We start from the raw sequence: 19568 nt of genomic DNA, 5'->3' as shown, positions 1-19568 counted from the left end.
CCACCCCGCATGTATGAGGGCCCGTACGATGCTCCGGTGGCATTGCTACCCCCAGGGCCCCCGTCCCGCCTAATCCTTTAGCGTTTCACCACGAGATCTAGCCCTTTGACTTCCCACGGACGGGCTTTGACCAGTGGACCTCTCCACCCGGTTGTGTCGGGTCGGCCGAGAGGGACACCGGGGAGCAACATCCGGGCCAAACCCACAGCTAAATCCACTCCGTGTAGACCCGACGCGTCCGTTTCCCCCCTCCAAGTTCGGGCGGCGGTGCCGTCCGTGAGGGAGGCCACGCACCGGAGACGCGTACCGCCTCTTCGGACATGCCACAACACCACCCGGTTGTCAAACACGTACTATATGTAAGTTAGTCAAATAATAATATTTAAGAAAACATAAAATATAGCTATGAAAAAAAAGAAAAAAATAACAAGTGGAGGGGGTGACCGGGAAGTGGATAAGGGAACTATGATAAAAAGATCGATGACGTGGTAAAAAAAGAAAAAAAAACTATGAAAAAAATATAGATATGAAAAAAGAAAAAAAGAAAAAAAAACTATGCGGACGGCAAAGCCGTCGGCATAGCTGCGGCATAGCTGCGGCATAGGGCAGATGGCCGGCGCGCTGCGGATCGATGATGTGGCATCTATGCCGACGGCAGCCGTCGGCATAGGTGGTGGTCGGTGCGCCTCGGATCGATGACGTGGTAAGGGCATCTATGCCGACGGCCTCCCGCCTCGGCCGTCGGCATAGATCGGACGCCATTAGCCGCACGGCACGGCGGGATCGCCGGGCCCGCAACTATGCCGACGGCCAAGATATGTCGACGGCCGCTGTAGGCATAAGTTTGGGTAAGCCGACGGCCTTTCTGGGCCGACGGGGGCCGTCGGCATATGTCTGGATAGCCCGACGGCTTTATTACGCCGACGGCCTGGATATGGTTGTCGGCATAGCCCTGACAAGGCCGACGGTGGCCGTCGGCATAGATATGGCCGTCGGCATAGGGCCCTGTTCCGGTAGTGTAGTACTCCATTTAAAAATATCATTAACATTTAGACTCTTAGGACATATTATATTTCCAACTAAATTAAAGTAATTTATGTTACCTGTAAATAAACTCTAAGCACCGCTGAATTTCAATTGTGAAGTGCCTTGATATCCCCAGACGAATGAGCCGGTCGACCACCCATAACTGCTCAAAAGTATCCATAGAGTGGCTACATGGCACTGAGAAAACAAATAATTTACGTGAATGGTGACGTTTTGTATTGACCAACATACAAAGGGGCTCTCCTACCTAAGAGTGCATTCCTGTTGGTTGTACAAGAAAATAAGTGGTAGTGATTTTTCCTCCCCCCTTGAACTTTTTGACAAGCCTATCTAGCAATGCTAGGCATTCCTTGTCGCCAGTGTAACTAAGGGCAGCAGCTGTGGCAGCAGGCGAGGAATGGAAGGATCCGTCTGGACAACGCAACGTGAGTAGCTTTTCCCAGTCCAATGGTAAGTCAACCATTCCCTCCAAACTGAAAAGTAGGGTCGTTGGTATGGCGTGTAGCACATCCAGAGGTATCCTACAATTTGAGAGGCGGATTAACTATTACTTAACTAATTATACATAGACTATTCAGTTCAATGTACAAATCCAGATTTATCACATGCATGTAGCTAGGTATACATACTTAGAGAGCTTCAGATTCCTCTTGGCATATATCTCTTCCAAAACAGTGTGATTGTAAGGGATGTCCAAGTCCAGGTCCTTCGCCTTCTCTAGGAGTGCTGGGAAGTTAATCTCGAAGCCACATGGCATCCAGTCCTGTTCCTCTTCTAGCAACCTGCTCATATTTTCTTTGATCTCTGGAGAAGGCTGCAGAGGCACGCAGGCATAATTCAAGAAGGAGTACAGGACAACATTCGGTGGACCGCTACAGGCAATGGGGTGTACTCCACCAGCTCGGCCTATGCGATTCAGTTCCAAGACCCACCGGACTGCAGGTACAGATCGACAATTTGCAAGCCATGGGCGCCGGCAATGATGAAGATCTTTTTCTGGCTACTTCAACATAACCGTCTGTGGTGCAACGATCGGCTTCAGCGGCGTGGATGGTCAAACAGATACTTCTGCCTATTCTGTTTCCGCTATCTGGGGACTTCAGAACATCTATTCTGGTCCTGCCCCTGCTCCCAGAAGATCTGGGCAACGAGATCACATTGGCGTGGTTGCCAAGCCCTCAACCTAGCCTGTTGGGCGGCGACGCCTTCAAGCTCAGTCACGATAAATATGATCACGCATAAGGCGCAGCCAGGGAGCGAGAGGCAAGCCATCCGATCAATGATTATCCTGTTATGTTGGGAGATTTGGCAAGAAAGGAACAGCTGCATTTTTCGCAGCAAGGAAGCAAGCCCAGCAGATGTCATTGCCAGAATCCGGGCCACCGTTGAACTCTGACGCTGAGTGGGAGCAAAGCACTTCAAGCGCCCCTTGGGGGAAAGCGATGCGAGAGGATAGACCTACACTATGAACCGGGCCGTCTTTTTCTCCTCCTTTTTGTGTAATCTTTCATCCACCGATCACTTGATCAACCATGTTTTCCGCTCTCTCCTTCCAAATCAATGAAATGCCAACACGATCTGGATCTTTCAAAAAAAAAAGATACTCGTACCATTAGTTCAGTGTTCGCGACGTGTTGGTTTTTACCAACCTCTTTTTTTCTAAACTTTATCATACTTTTACATCTACACAATACCCACATATAAGTTGCGCGAATTTAGAATTGGGTTCATCCATCCTAGGTAGGCATGCCGGCATCTACTTTAGGGGTGGGGAGGGGGAGGGGGGACAGGCTCGCCCGCGATCTAACTTAGGTGTGTGGGAGCGCTGCAATTTACCCGGAAAAAAAATTCCCTCACTAGGGTGAGAGGGATGGCCATGGATGGCGGGTGAGGGGAGGCCTGTGTGGCTAAGATGGCGCAGGAGCGCCACCGGCCGTGAGCGGCGCAGTTCGACGGAACGTGGGGGTAGTTTCAGGGAAGAACATGAATAGGATATGGGGCATTAGGTTGAAGAAAATAATCTGGCCGTTCATTTTGCATCCGGCGGCTCAGACAGGAATATCCGCATGATATACAGTAATGTGCATGATCTATAGTAATGCACTGTATAACATGCATTCTAGAACTAAATTTACAAAATTATCAATCCACACTAAGCATATCAATCAATGGATTACTAACCCTAAAATTTATCATTTCTACAACATATATTGGTCGCGATTAGCAATGAGGCGAGGCCGTTCCTACAGAATTCCTATAACTTAGCATGTAAATCCATGGATTCCACCCTTAGCATATCACCCTAGACTATATATCAATCAATCTATCTATTATAACAACACAACAAATTTGGTGCGGCTGGCGACGAGGAAGGCCGGCCGGATGCAACGGAGCGAAGCGTGAGGTGAAGGAGAGGTAGGGATCGAACCTTTTGTGACAATGAGCGGCGATCTCTGATGGTGACGACAAGGGGGTAGCCTTCTTCGGCAAGGTCCAGCAGCAGCGGCTAGTCTTGGGAGGCAGACGGGTTGAGTGGAGATAGACAAAGTATGCGCTAGGTTTCTACCTAAGTAAAAAAAGGGCGAGCTAGTGGCGTCGGACTAAGCCCACGCCACAAATATTGGGGCCCAAAAACGAGAAACAAATATCCGGGCCTGAAAACGAGAAACAGTGACCAAAAATAGACCAATAGCGTGTCTTTACCCCACGCTGTAAGTAACCAGTGGCGTGTCGAGTCTTTGACACACCATCAATAAATCGAGTGTTCTTTTTTTGCCGAGCACATTTTACCAGGAGCAACTGCCGGCGTGTGCTGTGTCCTGCTGCCTGCCGAGAGCCACACTCGGCTTACATGTCTTTTACCATGATCCCGTGTTCCGGTACTCGGCAAACAACAAAGAATTCGGTAACGGTGATTTTTCCAGTAGTGTTAATGCAATAGTGGCGACGTATGCTTTCTTGCCCACACCACTAGTATTTCAAAAAGATAATGATGACGTGAATTGAAAGTGTCGCACCGTCAATTAAGATGTGTGTAAACATTTGTGCACTAGCTAGTGCCTGTTACCTGCTTGTACAACTTAGGCATGTATCATGTCGTTCGGAACCTTATTTTTATTCCATCTAAGTATTCACGTGCAGTCCTTGCAGGTTCTTAGACATGTAACATGACGGAACCCATCACAAAACATGCTTAATAATTTCAACGAGGACTGAAGAGGGTTCTTCCTAAATCACATCCTGGAATATGACCTTTGCGATGTGGCTATCAACTGTTTCAGGTGAGCAATGAGCCGAGTAATAGAAGCTTTTCACCACGTTGAGAAATGTCTGTCTGGTCTCTCTGTTGATGCCATGGCAACCCTGATGAACACGCCAAGATAGTTCTTGCATCTCCAAATCCACTTGCCGGTGTAAGCCCTCTGTGTTCTCCATACTTGCCCCATTCTGTTTTCCCCCCATTAAACATTTTTTGGTTATAGTTTCACAGATGGATATATGGATGCAATGCATGTACACACGCACCTGAGCAAGACCTATTGTGGCAAGCTTGTGGCAGATGGAAGAGGTGAGCTGCTCCAGCTGGGAATAATCCCAACGGTTCAGTTTCTGCTCGGTTGAAGCAATCCTTCCTGAGACGATCTCGATGGTGCGAACGAACAACAGTGATGTATCTCCATCAACGGATCCATGGCTCTCCTTTGCAGTCCATGCCATGAGCCACTGCTTCCACTGTAATTACCAAAGAAAATAGAGATTTGGCCGTTTCATATCTGGTAAAAGTTCAATATCATATCAACAACTATATCTACGTGTAATGATTTGTTCAATTTTACAGCTTCACGAAGACCGCCAAAAGCATCGCCAAATGAAACAAGGTTGATAAGTTCTTCAAGATTCTCTGTTGAATAGCATGGACCCCTGCAATGAATTGCACACACATTTTGCATCGATCATCACTAAAAGAAGATTCCGGAGAGGGAAAACTGTGAGGCTACAAGCTGCATACATACCCAATGTGTCGAAAGTGAGCTGTAACCGCCTCAGCAAGCACAGCCACACGAGCCCATACTAGACGCTCTGCTGCTCGGCTAGGTTCAAAGATATTTGCTGAAGCTAAGAAGTAAGCCGTGAGCGCGCTCTTTGGAGTCCCACCATACCTCTGCAGATGGTTTCTTAAATACCACCTGTGCATACTCGATCTCATTTAAGAATATAGCAGTCTTTACTAGCTTATTGATTGCACTTGGAATAGAGTGGTAGAGGAAATAGACCGTGACTTACTTTCTGAGGCCATTCCACTCAAGTCGGGAGAGTCTTTGATATTCTCTGAAATCAGCTTTTGCCATTTTAAGGTACATGTCGTTGCTCACAAGATTCATTCTGAAATGGTATGGGTCAGAACTAAGGGTGTGATAAATATTTGGCAACCAGAAATTTATATTTTTTTAATAAAAGGCGCTTTATTGACTTAAATTGATGCATCAATCGATACAAAACCAATGAACGGACACACATCCGGCATCTGCATCACTAGGAACTGTAATTTTTTCTAGTATAGTAGCAACTAAGAATAGGTCTAGTGTCACGTGTAAGATGAGTACTACACAGGATGGTTACTAACTGTGGGTCCTCACTAGCAAACCGAGAGTAACTCAGACGTTAGGTTCCTTTTGGTGGAAGCAACCCACCAGGGTTCACGTTCTAAACTTGGCATTGCTGGCTGCATATTCCTAGTTTTATCTCAGGCCTGCAGCGATGTGTGTTCAATGGAGGAGATGATCTGTCAACTATGGCAACTTCATCAATCTCAAGATGATATGCCCGCTCAGTGGAGGTGCTCATAAAGATAGGGTGTGCATACATGCATTTATAAGGAATGAATATATGTGCATATATATGAGCGTCCATGTCTATAGTACATATGAGTGTCTGTGTCTACTGTGTTAAAACGCCCAGGTGAATCCTCATTCCTCAATTATTACATGACGAGCTGTCTAGTCTACAAGATGCTCATGATACAATTATTTTTGTAGAACATGACTTGGCTAAAGCCATCAATATGAAGCGAATTCTTAGCGTGTTTGACCAGCTCTCTGGGTTAAATAGTAACTTCCATAAGAATGCTGGATGTATAGCTACTAAGCGAAGATGCCATAAAATATTGTTAGGCCATGCGCAAGTGGACGTCTCATCCCACGCCGCCCCTGCGTGCCACGCGGAAGAATTCTCAATCAAGGCCGCCAACCCTCATCTCCCTTCTCCCCCGTCACCATCGTCACATGGCTCGGCTGGGCGAAGCTCGACCAGAGCCGGCAGTGGCAGGGCATCCCTGTCCCTTCACAGGCAGGGGCCAGCACAGGGCGGCTCCTTCTCGCATGGGCGGGGCGCGGGCGTGCATTGGCTTGCATGCACCGTGACAGTGTGTCGACAGGCGTGGTGATGGGTGGTTTGTGACGGCGAGATGGCTCCGGCCAGATCTGGCGGACGGCGGCCTCTCACTGCAAGGGTTGTGGGCGACGTATGTCGGCATTGACGGGTCGCAGGTGGTGGCGACGGATCCATGGCACGCGCCCCCAGATCTTCTTCCAGCTGGCGACGACACCTTGGGTTGGGTTGGGTTGGACAGATCTGGGTCACTTGCCTTGATTTGTCTAGCCCGATGCGGTCCTTCCTCCTACGTTGGTGGGTTTCTCTGACCTGTGCCTATGCCCTGGTTCGCGGGACGGATCTGCCGTTGCAGATGATGTAGCGAGTTCTACAGCCGCTGCTAACTTCCTTTGAGGGCATCGTCAAGGTGGTGGTCCTGTGGAGCTCTGAGGGAATCCTTAAGTTTGGCTTGCCGGACTGGACAATGGTGGCGTGTGGTGTCGCTTACCTCCTTAGTGGCACTGTTTTGGAGCTTCGGCCCCTGGGAGCTCAGAGGTGTGGTAGCGTTAGACCATCACGTGGACTTGGATGGAAGATGCATCTGCTTCGGGGGGAAACCCTTGATCTTGGTGTTTCGGATAAAGCAATGGAGGTGTCTGGAGCCGCTCACCCTCATGAGGGCAACTTTCTTGCAGCAAGTGTTGGCTAAAGGGGTCTGGAGGGCGGGGCGATGTTTGCGTCGATGACAGTTGGACCTGTCAAGGTCAACGCGTTGATCCGCGGAAGATGGTGAAGGCAGATTCTAGAGCGTGCACGTGCGTTGCGCGCTTAGGGTTTGCTAAGCTAGTTGGTGCTCTCGGCTGGCCGTGAGCGGCTTGGCAAGGCAATCAAATTAGATGGTGTGATGTCAAGGCACGTCACCAAGCTTTAGATGTAGCGATAGAGGTTGCCAAGAAGGTGGCTTTGGGTTAGATCCATGTATTTGTTTCGTCTGACACTATTGAATAATATAATAAATATGGTTGTGTGCATCCTTGGATGCACATGCCGGAGATTTCAACCTTCTTTTCAAAAGAAAAACCTTGGATGGAGTTTGGGAGTCTCTCTTTAAGCATTTGGAGCGAAATACTCACGATTGTGAAAGCCAAACTAATACTCCAACCTTTGGAAGGACCTTACAAATTTGAAGGATACTTTTGTTTCATGTGTATCTTTTAATGTGGTGCATGAGGGATCAATTAGATTCCGATAAAATGGGTAGATCGGACACATCTCTCTTAAGCTGCCTGTAACATCATTATCATGCATATTTTATTAGTATATGATACTATCTTCATCATGCATAGTATCATGTGTTAGTATTTTGATGACCTCATTTATTGTCATGCATATAAATAGCAGCACATCATTTATTATGATATGATACTCGACCCTCTTTTTCTTCATTTAGTCTATGCCACCTCAGCAAAATTGGCTAGTAGACATACATGAACGGGTCCATGTGTGTGTGTGTGTGTGTGTGTGTGTGTGTGTGTGCGCGCGCGTGTGTGTGAGAGAGGGGGAGGGTGTTAAATCTCTAAGGTATTTTTATTTTGGTTGGGACGACAACATTGTTTTTGTCTATCTGACTATGTAAAAATGACGGTGTTTTTGACTGAGGTTATGGAGATGCAACTATCGTGTACCAATTGGCGGCGGTTATGCACAGTATTACATAACATGCATCACAGTGAGCCGGTTGAGGTTAGCGTGAAGAAGCTACCACTGAGTTGATATCCTTGTTTGGATGGCGTGCAAGTGATAGGCCATTGAGTGTTTAGAGTGGTCTTGTTTGGCATGTTAATCTTAGTTGGTCCATATGTTATTATCATTTCTTCTTTTGGCCAGATCAAACTCGGATCTCTTTGTAATAAACAATGTAATAAGGTTGGTCTTATGATGCAGAGTATGGTAGTGATAGAAGTTTCATTATTAATTATTTTTACCTGTAGAGGACCTTAGCAATCCAGACATCTGTGTTGCCTCCGTACTGATCCAGATACATCCTTGTTTCAATTCGTGACAAACTTGCTTTCCAGGGAAAGTTCAGTGTGTACTCGACCTGAATTTACAGGAGGAATGGCTCATCAATCTGTTGTGAATTAAGGGCATTAAATAGTCGCCCGATTGATGCATACATATATATAATTAACTGGAATTTGTTGGAACATACTACCTCGCCCGACAGGTCCTTGGTAATGATCCACTTGTCGTGCAGTTTGTTGGAGGCTTGTCTCTCTTGGAGGAATGCACGACAATAGCGCCCGGCCCGTGCCAGGACGTCGTCGTCACCAGGGAACATGAACTGCGAAGCACGGTAAGTGTTGTACATCGGGGTGACAGATGCATGGTTGGTCTCCATGGGGAAACAGAAGAAATTGCCATCCTTGGTCTCAAAGTGCTTAAACACGGCTACATTGTAGATCGATGTGCGTTAGTCTGTCAAACTCGATCCAGCATAACATATATAGTAGCCATGCATGCCAAAGCACTACTACTTATTAGTTACATGGAGTGACATCGTAGCCATGCTGACGGAGGAGACGGAAACCCATGGACGTATCATCAATATCCACGACTTGACAGTACGCGTTATGAGCTAGTCCCTTCTGAGTCCAGCGCCTGTTTAAAGTGTATACATTCCTCTCAATCTGGTCTACTCGTCTTAAAGAAAAAACACTACTCTGGTAGTACTCCATTTAAAAATATCATTAACATTTAGACTTTTAGGACATATTATATTTCCAACTAAATTAAAGTAATTTATGTTACCTGTAAATAAACTCTAAGCACCGCTGAATTTCAATTGTGAAGTGCCTTGATATCCCCAGACGAATGAGCCGGTCGACCACCCATAACTGCTCAAAAGTATCCATAGAGTGGCTACATGGCACTGAGAAAACAAATAATTTACGTGAATGGTGACGTTTTGTATTGACCAACATACAAAGGGGCTCTCCTACCTAAGAGTGCATTCCTGTTGGTTGTACAAGAAAATAAGTGGTAGTGATTTTACCTCCCCCCTTGAACATTTTGACAAGCCTATCTAGAAATGCTAGGCATTCCTTGTCGCCAGTGTAACTAAGGGCAGCAGCTGTGGCAGCAGGCGAGGAATGGAAGGATCCGTCTGGACAACGCAACGTGAGTAGCTTTTCCCAGTCCAATGGTAAGTCAACCATTCCCTCCAAACTGAAAAGTAGGGTCGTTGGTATGGCGTGTAGCACATCCAGAGGTATCCTACAATTTGAGAGCCGGATTAATTATTACTTAACTAATTATACATAGACTATTCAGTTCAATGTACAAATCCAGATTTATCACATGCATGTAGCTAGGTATACATACTTAGAGAGCTTCAGATTCCTCTTGGCATATATCTCTTCCAAAACAGTGTGATTGTAATGGATGTCCAAGTCCAGGTCCTTCGCCTTCTCTAGGAGTGCTGGGAAGTTAATCTCGAAGCCACATGGCATCCAGTCCTGTTCCTCTTCTAGCAACCTGCTCATATTTTCTTTGATAAATAACACACCTATACACCAGAAAAGGTGCACTCTACATTAGATACATGATCCTTCCTTGGAAGTAAACAAAGTATATCGCTGAATAAAATAAAGAATGAAGTGATCAATCAATTTACCTCTGTTGCACAAGTTGTCATTTCCAATGTTCCAAGACTTCGCAGCCACCACACATGCGAGGGTGCTGATCATCCGATCTTGGACCATAAAGAAAGCGGGATCACCCCACGAACCATCTGGTAGTTGATTTTGAACAATCCAATCGATGCACGAGGGGAATTGCGGTCCATCGCCTCCGTCAAGGTTCTTGACAAGAGCAACCAACGCCGTATCATAGGCTGAAACATTCATTGACGTCTCATCATCACCCAAAGACCCTAGTGTGGTTCTAATGGCATCGATCATCTGTTCTATCTCGCTTGGTTCATCCTTTAGGAAGGTTTTGATTTATTTGTCAGGGTTTAATATGTATGTTTGCCAGCTCATGTGCAATAGTTATTATTCTGATCAATACGAGTTATGCATATATGCTCACCTTGTGTGTTCTCCATTCACGCAATTCTGCCTCCGGATATGATGGGGATTTGCTACTTAGCAGGAGTACTAAATGCCAGGCATGAGAAGTGGAAAAGAACATGTAAGTCATATTAAATTTACCCTCTTAACATTTTGAACTCATTTATGAGAACCTGGCAGTTAACTTTTAGATTCCAATTTCTACTCAGACGTTCAATCAATATAATGAACTAAGAGATTTAATACTCCAAAAATGCAATACCCAAGGCATGTATTAATGGACATTCCTAAAAATGTATAGATGGATCAAAGGATAACAAATGACTCATACCATCGTTAAGTGGCTCTAGAATAGTGCCAACAGACTTAAACATAAATTATTTTTCTAGCTCCATGACAGGGTTCAAACAAAAAAAAACTACTAAAAATGCCAGCATCTTGTTATTATGATTGTAATTTTAGCACTAAAAGCTGCGAGAAAACTTCCATACATCTGTATTGGGACTGCATCTTTGCTCAAGCATCTTGGTATGAGATTGTAGAGAATAAAAATAGTGGTATATCAACCTATGATGAAATCATTTTTACCTCTTTAGAATTGGCATGGACATAGTCATTTTAGGCTGCTGGAATATTTAGAATCTAAGGAACAACAAAATCTTTTGAAAATGAAGTGCCAGTGTTAACAGTTGAAAATTCCCCCTAAAGCAAAATCTAATACTTTTGGGGCATCTAGTGAAGCACAAGTACACTGCAATTCTTCAGAATTGGATTGCCCAAAATAGTCATTGGATAGGCTTTATTTATTTATTTATTTTTCCTTTCTGTCTGTACATATGTAACTTACTTTATATTAATAGGAAAATACATAGGGCGTAGAAGAAAGTTGAACTCATGCACATTATCACTATTATATGCTGCATGAAAAATATGCCAGCCAACTAAAACCTCTAGATCAACATCAATTGAAACGTTAGGTGGACAGGAGAGAATATTCATAGAAGAATCTATGTATTATGTCATAGCATGTAAACAATGTGGGCTGCTCTGGATTGAGTTCCCTACTTGCCAATTATCCATTGGTCTATGCGTTTCTTTTGCATTAAGTTTAATCATGTATGTATAATTTGAACCCACAACATGATTAATGGATTGGGTTATTAAGGCTATGTGGATGAATGTTGTAGCTTGTATACCTTTTTTTTCAATAATATACTGATATTACTTGTGAAGTGAAAGTAATACCATTTTGTGATTACTGTGTTCTCTGGGCAGACTGAAATCCCTAACTTTACCATTCTTTCCAGAATAGGAAGTTCGTGAAAGAATTTTCTTGTTTTTCGTTGAAAATACCAACCTTAACCACACAACCTGGGTTGGGACTACCCCCATCCCTAGAGGAGCGTACGGTTTTGAAGCTCCTATTCCAACATGAACGGAAACAAAATCGTCGAATTTTGCTATTTGTTTCCCCAAAGGGGTAATTGAAGAATTAGAAAAAGATGCGATTATATATTAAAAGTTCACGATGTGCTAACGAGAAAAGTGGGCAATAGGGTAGAAAATCTCACAAAAATCAGGAAGATCTGATTGGTGTTTTTATACATTGGAAAACGACAACCATTTTGTGTTGCTATACGCATTTGCCATGAAACCTAGTTTTTTTTTAGGGGTTGCCATGAAACCTAGTTTTTTTGAGGGGTTGCCATGAAACCTAGTGAAGAAATGACAATAATTCTTTAGTGGTCCGGAATAACAATTTAATGATTAGCACTGCAAGTCAGCCCAATTCCCGTTTTAATGCTATACTTAGTCAAGTGCTTTTGTTGAGTTTTTCAGTTCTCATGTTCTTTATTAGACCTAAAATACCTCATACATGTGCAACATGATTCTGATAAGGTTTAGTCCACGTCAAGAGTAATCAAGAAATTGTGTTCTCCATGATCATTTATGTTTGAAGGTAGCCTATAGTTATAGTGGTTTTCTTTGCTTATTCGTCGAATCAGAAGGAAAGAGGCTTGCAAAGTAGCTTTTTGTAGGTGAATAATTCCAAAGTTATAAATAGCAGGCCATGACAAATAGTGACAGAAGCATTAGCGCACTAAATTGCAGCTATAGTGCGCTAAATTTTGCTGTAGCACGCTAAATAGCACTAAAAGGCTTACCAGGATATCACACTATTTAGAACTTTGAACTTCAAAGATTCTAAGGTTAGGATACCTATACCATGGTAAAGAAACTTCAAAACTCGAGAAAAATTTCACAGTTACTTATTCATTGGCGCAGAACGTGTTTGGCATTAACAAATTTGGATATTGAACTTACTAAAGGAAATAAAAAATGTGATGTGCTTTGTTACTCGCATGCTAATAAGCTAATTTTTTTACTAATGACAAAATTTATGTTTGGCCTTAGAATTATATATGTCACGTACAATATGTTCAATATGTTTCCATTCTTACAATTAAATAAAGACATTATATTGTTGTTTGAGTTTTAAACAACATCATATTAAAAGATAAAACAGACACATATATGCTTCCTAATTTCTATATTATGGAAAGTCTCTCTAGAAAGCAAGCTCACTGGATTGCAATAAATAATTTATATAAAATATATATCCACCACAGAGGAGCCCGCCTATTTGCGCAAGCCGCTGTACTAGTTCAAACATTTTTTAAGAGAATGTGAGCCAGAAATAATAATGTTATTTCGGGAGTACTCAAGTTTTTTGATAACCATGCATGCATTCAGGTGTGGATATTGATAGATCATGATTACCACATTGTTGACGCTGAGAGTGTAAGTGTAGGGAGAGTCGTCGCCATGGCTCTGGTGTTGTCTGGTCGAGCACTGGAGCATGCCGGACTGTAGCGGTGAAAGTCAGCATCCTCCACCTTCTCTCTCTCTCTCTCTCTCTCTCTCTCTCTCTCTCTCTCTCTCTTTGTGTCAACCTTTTGGTTTTTGGCTCAGTGATGAGCTCCTGCATGCTGCTATGATCAAGTATTTATGAAAGAAGGGTCTAGGTGACAGGTTTTGTTGGCAGTATCTACGGCATATTAAGGCTGAGGGAAAAGGGCATCAAAGTTCAAGCACACGACAAAAGGCTGCTATGATCGTCCTTTTTAATCTACAAGTATTAGAAGTGGCAGCGAGTCTGACGGCGGATGTTGTGCTTGTTAATTGGCAAGTAGTAGAAGCAGTAGGCATTAGCGAGTGCAACTGGTATTATTGTTGCCATCACCATAATGGGCAACTTACCCTATTTGTTGATCCGACCTTGCTATACATACGATGAAATCTCCGTCCAACATTACGATTAGAGACAAATCGTTGATGATTCAGGCCATAACATTTGCAGTCTGGTCGTACCGATGTACGATGAATATGAATCGTACGCAGAGCAGATTTTTTGTTGATCAATTGAAGCGGGTGGTCAGTCGCATGTGTCTTTGGCACGCATAACATGGGTCGCTAAGATGGCAAGCCATACATTAATTCCACCTGCCGGACAAAACGCGAACCCTAGGTATCTGTTTGTTGTCCAATTGATAGAGGTGGGTGGTTACTTGCATGCGTGTCTGATTAGCTGGACATGCGTGGCTGACAGAGGCCCAAACATATATATTAATTCCAACTGCCGGACAAATTGAAACGTAGGCATAACAACTTGATTCTCTCTTTAAGAAAAAAGTCGCCGTTGAAACATCAGCGATCGTCACATCACCGGTTCACACCTTCACCCCAATGACGAGACTAATAGGGCCGGCAAACGCATAATGGTGGTCATGTTCCTGAAATTGTCACGGTGGTTGATCGAATAGCTGGAACATCACTGTCAGGGGAAATGAAAAATTGCAGCACTTGTGTTCAGCATGTTCACACAGGTTGTCTTTCGTACTTGTCTTTTCAGCAGGTTGTCTCATAACCACCTTACTGAGCATCACTGTTAGCCAGTTCCATGAGCTGATCGCCCCATTTCCCATGGCAAATCCTACACAAGGTCGTTCCTCTTCCATCCTGCTAGCATCTGGACGCCAGGCACCTCAACAGGCCGTCCTCCTCTGGGCTGCTCCACAGTTCGTGTCAAAGTGTGGGCTACATCATGGAAAAAGAAAGCCTCCTCGCTGCAGCTTCGCCTGCTCGGCCTCCGGGATTCCTTCCACCGAACCACGTACGTTGCTCTGTTTCTTCTCTCTGATTTCTGCTCCATCTGGTAAGGAAGGAGTAAGAGTCCGTAGCTTTGCTTGGGTGGACTTTTCTATTTTTCTTAAGCTACTTTCGATGCAGATTCGCATGGATGCACATATAATTCTTCTCTGTTTACCAATGCCTGAAACTTATACTTGTGGTTGGGATTGCTAATTTATCTATTTGTACTTCTAGAGTTAGGCCGTCTAATTGATTTGTTTCATACTGCTCTCCTTTCGCCGAACAGCCTATGTTGAGGAGATGTTGGCACGAGAAAATGCAAGGACGCGCAACACGGTATGAACATCACTCCTAAGTCCTAACCCTTGTTTCGACTAGATGTTTCAAGTCCATGTCATGTCAGGATTCACGTCACTGATCAAATGCTGGATGTAAATTAGGAACGGAAGGCTAGAATACGGAAACATCTGGAGAAACCTGAATTCTCGCCATCTGCCTATGACACAGCATGGGTGGCTATGGTGCCATTGCCCGACACCAATCGGCAGGCTCCATGCTTCCCTCAGTGTGTTGAATGGATATTGCAAAATCAACACTGTAGTGGTTCATGGGCTATCAACCAATTCGGCTTATTAGCAAACAAGGATATTCTGTTATCAACACTGGCTTGTATCATTGCACTTAAGAAATGGAACGTTGGCTCCGACCACATAAGTAGAGGTATGTATATATAGATATAGATTGTTTTACCTTGCATTGTTTTAGTTTTTTTGGAAAGGAGGTTGAAACCCCTGGCCTTGCTTGAAAGATCCTGACACGTATAAAATGATACTTGCAGGACTAGAATTTATTGGAAGGAATATCTCCACTGTAATGGATAAGCAGATTGTTTCTCCTATAGGCTTCAATCTCATTTTCCCTGGTATGTTTAACCATGCTATCAGGATGGGTTTGGAATTTCCAGTCAGAGAAACTGATATCAGTGGGATACTTCACCTTCGTGAGATGGAGCTGAGAAGGCGTGTAATGAAAAATGCTGCCATATTAGTGTAGCACGGCTCATCGGCCTAGTACGTTTGCGCCTTCACCAGCAACCTAGCACTGCTTGCCTTCACCGTCAAGAAGTCTTTTTTTCTACTTGTTCTTATAAAAATAACGTAGAAAAATTGTTCTACGGTTCAGGGCTTCAAATAATTGTTTCCTTGAAAACTTATTTTCAAGAACAACTTTACAAAATTTCTTATGTGTTTGTAATTATTTTGAATGGAAAATTTGTCCTTGCTTTATTTCTTTTCCTTCTTGTTTTCAAAAGAATTGGATAAGTGTTTTAAGATGTTTTCCCTTAGTATGGTTTTGTACAATCAAGTTTGACTGAGGAAATCCCTTCAGAAAAAAAGAATTTGACGGAGGAATATAGGTTATGGTGCGGTAATCGAAGATTTTGTAGCATCAAAGATACTAGGGTACTCTAGGAGCATGCAAGTTTTCGTGGTCAGATAGCATCCGGGGAGCTCGTGGGAAAAATATACAAAATCAGGTCTGCATAGTGTTTTTTTTCAAGTTTTTTTACATTCAATTTTTATTTGCCACGAGCTCCAGGGATGTCATTGACCATGAAAAGTTGCACGAGCCTACCCCACTTGAGCATCTTAGATGCCTAAAAGTTTCAGATTTTTCTAAATTTGTGTACTATTTGTTTTTCTAATTTACTGTTCAGGGGCGGGTGCAGTTGGCCTGGGCGCCGAATCACTGCTCTCGCCCTAGTGTTGGTTCTATGTTCTTTTGCTTACTAATAAAATTAGCAATCAAAGTTTGTGTATTACCTATGAGTAACATAATATACATATTTATACTTGCTTTAATTTAGATTGGCTGGTGAGGAATCTAACGGGAAAGAAACATATCTGGCCTTTGTTGCTGAAGAAGGGTTGGTAAGCCTGCTGGACCGCAATGAAGTTATGAACTTCCAGAGAAAGAATGGGTCGTTGTTCAACTATCCTGCCGCAACGGCCGCTGTATTAGTCCACCGCTACGATGATAAAGCTCTCCAATACCTCAATTCCATTGTCAGTATATTTGGCAGTGCAGGTACGTGTTTGTCTAATTTTGTTTCTGAAGCATCTCCAAGGGTGAAGATTCTTGCTATATACCTAATGCCGCTATACGTATACAGTACCAACAGTGTACCCACAGAATATATATTATCAGCTCTCAATGGTGGATATGCTCAAAAAGATCGGAATATCTCGGCACTTTTCCAGTGAGATAAACAGTATCCTGGACAAGGCATACATGTAATAATCAGGAGTAAATACTACTTGATATCTGTTCGTAGTAGTATGTAAACTTGATTGTATTCACTTTGCAGTTCCTGGTTACAGAGAGATGAGGAAATAATCCAAGATGTAGAAACATGTGCAATGGCATTTCGCCTTTTACGGATGAATGGATATGATGTTTCATCAGGTAGATACTTTGATCGAAATTCCATGTCTCCTAACAAACATTCTCTTTTTCCTTTAATTTTACTTACTGCAGTTAAAAATTAATCTTGTACAGATGAGTTGTCCCATGTTTCTCAAGCCTTCACTTTCCATAACTCACTGGAAGGTTATTTAAATCAAACAAAATCTTTATTAGAGTTATACAAGGCTTCAGAACTATGTTTGTCAGAAAATGAATTGGTCCTGGAGAACATAAGTAACTGGTCAGGGCGCTTATTGACAGAAAAGTTGTGCTGTAATGGGTCAGAAAGAATGCCAATTCTTGGAGAGGTAAGTATCTACGGATTTAAAACCCATTTCATTTGACATTTTGGTTTAAATTCAATATTGTTCTTTTGTAATTTCAGGTAGAATATACTCTTAAATTTCCATTTTATGCAACAGTGGAAGCTCTAGATCATAAGAGGAACATTGAACATTTTGACTCTAGGGTTCCTCAGCAGCTAAAGACAAAAAACTTGTAAGGCCCTCTTTTCTGAAAAATAAATCTCTGTGACATCATGTCAATATATGTCACAATAAAATGAAAAAAAATGTTGGATCAGGCTGTGTCATGTTAATCAAGATCTTCTAGATTTTGCCATTGAAGATTTCAGTATTTCTCAATCTATATACCAGGATGAACTTAGCCACATCGAGAGGTAATTTGACTATCATTTTTTCACTTGATTTCTTTATGTTTCTATAGATTATTTGGATTACTTTTTGGGTTGACAGGTGGGAGAAAGAAAACAGGCTGCACCAGCTAAGATTTCTACGCAAGGGGAGTCTAATAAATTGTTACCTCTCTGCTGCTGCAACCATATCCGCTCATGAATTCTCTGATGCTCGCATTGCATGTGCGAAAAGTATTGCGCTCGTACTTGTTATTGATGACTTCTTTGATGTTGGAGCATCCAAAGAAGAACAAGAAAACCTCATCGCATTAGTAGAGAAGTATGTTTCCCTTAACTTGATTTCTTTGTCTGCACTTTCTGAAACAGCGCTGGTGTATTATGCTTTGCAAGTGAGTCATCCTTCCTGTTTTGCCAATGGTTGTCTTAGGTGGGATGACCATCACAAAGTTGAGTTCTACTCTGAGCAAGTAGAAGTAGTATTTTCTGCTTTTTATACCACAGTTAATCAGATTGGAGAAATGGCTTCTGCAATACAAAACTGCGATGTTACAAAGCACTTGGATGAAACAGTGAGTTTCTTGTGTTACCTTCAGATTCTGAGATACGTTATGTTGAATTCCAAGTTGATAAGTACCACATGGCAGCTGCGATTAGCTACATACAAAATAAGTAAGAAAAACCGTGTATTAAAAATTGCATACTCATCTGCAGTGGCTACATTACATGAGGTCTGTGGCAACCGAGGCAAAATGGCAACGGAATCAATATGTGCCAACAGTTGAGGAATACATGACAGAACCGCTTACCTCATACGGGATGGGCCCGATTATGCTCACATCACTGTATTTTGTCCAAAAAAATCTCCTGAAGCACATTATCAAAGACCCGGAGTACAGTGAGTTGCTTAGACTAATGGGTACATGTGGCCGTCTCTTGAATGATACTCAAGGCTTTGAGGTATTTTCCGTTCAATCTCTAACAAGTATTCATAGCAATGGGTTATCACTGCCGTACGTGCAGATTAATTTGACCCAGGGTAGTTCCTAATAAATGATCTCGTTGATGCAGAGGGAATCCAGAGATGGAAAACTGAACATCATCTCACTGCTTGTTCTTCAGAGTGGAGGTTCCATGTCCATAGAAGCTGCTCAAGAGGCCACACAGGAGTCAATAGCCTCATGTCGGAGAGACCTGCTAAGGATGGTTGTTAGAGAAGACCGTGTTGTTCCTAGGCCATGCAAGGAGCTGTTCTGGAGGTTTTGTAGGACAGCTCACTTGTTCTACTGTCACACCGACGGATTTACGTCGCCCAAGGAAATGCTCTGCACAATGAATGCAATATTCACAGAGCCACTCAAACTTCAAACTACCAGTCCTTCTTTTGATGTTCAATCAGAACAATAATCAAGGATTCCTTAATTATGCTATTATCCTGATTATATATGGATGACAAGGAAATATACCAAGCGGGGAGTGTAAATGCGACAGTAACCATATGAACCTTACAAATGAATCACTCACCGGTATCTGGTTGATATGCATGCCGCCAGTTAAAGGGTAGGAATTCTTTTTTTTTTTGCGGGGGAGGGTAGGAACTCAATAAGTAAATGACACCGGCGGTCCGAGAACTTGCGTTGCGGGTGCACTTAAGTCACGGTACTTGCAAACTGGAAAAACCCATCATAGAACTTGAATTACTGGTGCAGATAGGTCACACAGGTCATCTGAACCGGCCAGCGGCCCGGTTTTCTCCCTCTAACGGTCAAGCGCGACAAATTTGTTCACGACTTTAAAAATATATATGA

The 19568-nt window shown here is 43.1% G+C and overlaps 2 protein-coding genes across 2 annotated transcripts; one reads left to right on the top strand and one right to left on the bottom strand.

The window, feature by feature from the left end:
* Positions 1-4275: 4275 nt before the first annotated feature.
* On the bottom strand, positions 4276-13380 carry LOC123040056 (syn-copalyl diphosphate synthase-like). Its single transcript, XM_044463000.1, has 14 exons — positions 13272-13380; positions 10510-10577; positions 10094-10403; positions 9802-9985; positions 9473-9693; positions 9229-9349; positions 8966-9078; positions 8633-8868; positions 8403-8518; positions 5332-5430; positions 5061-5234; positions 4884-4968; positions 4573-4779; positions 4276-4494 (listed from the first exon to the last, which is right to left on the bottom strand). The coding sequence occupies exons 1-14, from the start codon at positions 13378-13380 to the stop codon at positions 4276-4278; spliced, it is 2262 nt and encodes a 753-aa protein (XP_044318935.1).
* Positions 13381-14464: 1084 nt separating this feature from the next.
* Positions 14465-19204, top strand: LOC123040057 (9-beta-pimara-7,15-diene synthase, chloroplastic-like). The gene is made up of 14 exons (XM_044463001.1): positions 14465-14664; positions 14929-14978; positions 15083-15362; positions 15481-15661; positions 16510-16730; positions 16816-16936; positions 17011-17108; positions 17202-17416; positions 17494-17606; positions 17692-17787; positions 17864-18082; positions 18191-18332; positions 18475-18720; positions 18832-19204. Exons 1-14 carry the CDS (start codon positions 14475-14477, stop codon positions 19165-19167), a joined length of 2508 nt encoding a protein of 835 aa, XP_044318936.1. The 5' UTR covers positions 14465-14474; the 3' UTR covers positions 19168-19204.
* The last annotated feature ends 364 nt before the right edge of the window (positions 19205-19568 follow it).

The sequence above is a fragment of the Triticum aestivum genome, chromosome 2B (assembly GCF_018294505.1).
Source record: "Triticum aestivum cultivar Chinese Spring chromosome 2B, IWGSC CS RefSeq v2.1, whole genome shotgun sequence".
Classification (NCBI taxonomy): Eukaryota; Viridiplantae; Streptophyta; class Magnoliopsida; order Poales; family Poaceae; genus Triticum; species Triticum aestivum.
Note: the sequence above shows the minus strand (reverse complement) of the source record. Positions and strands in the feature narration are given on the sequence as shown.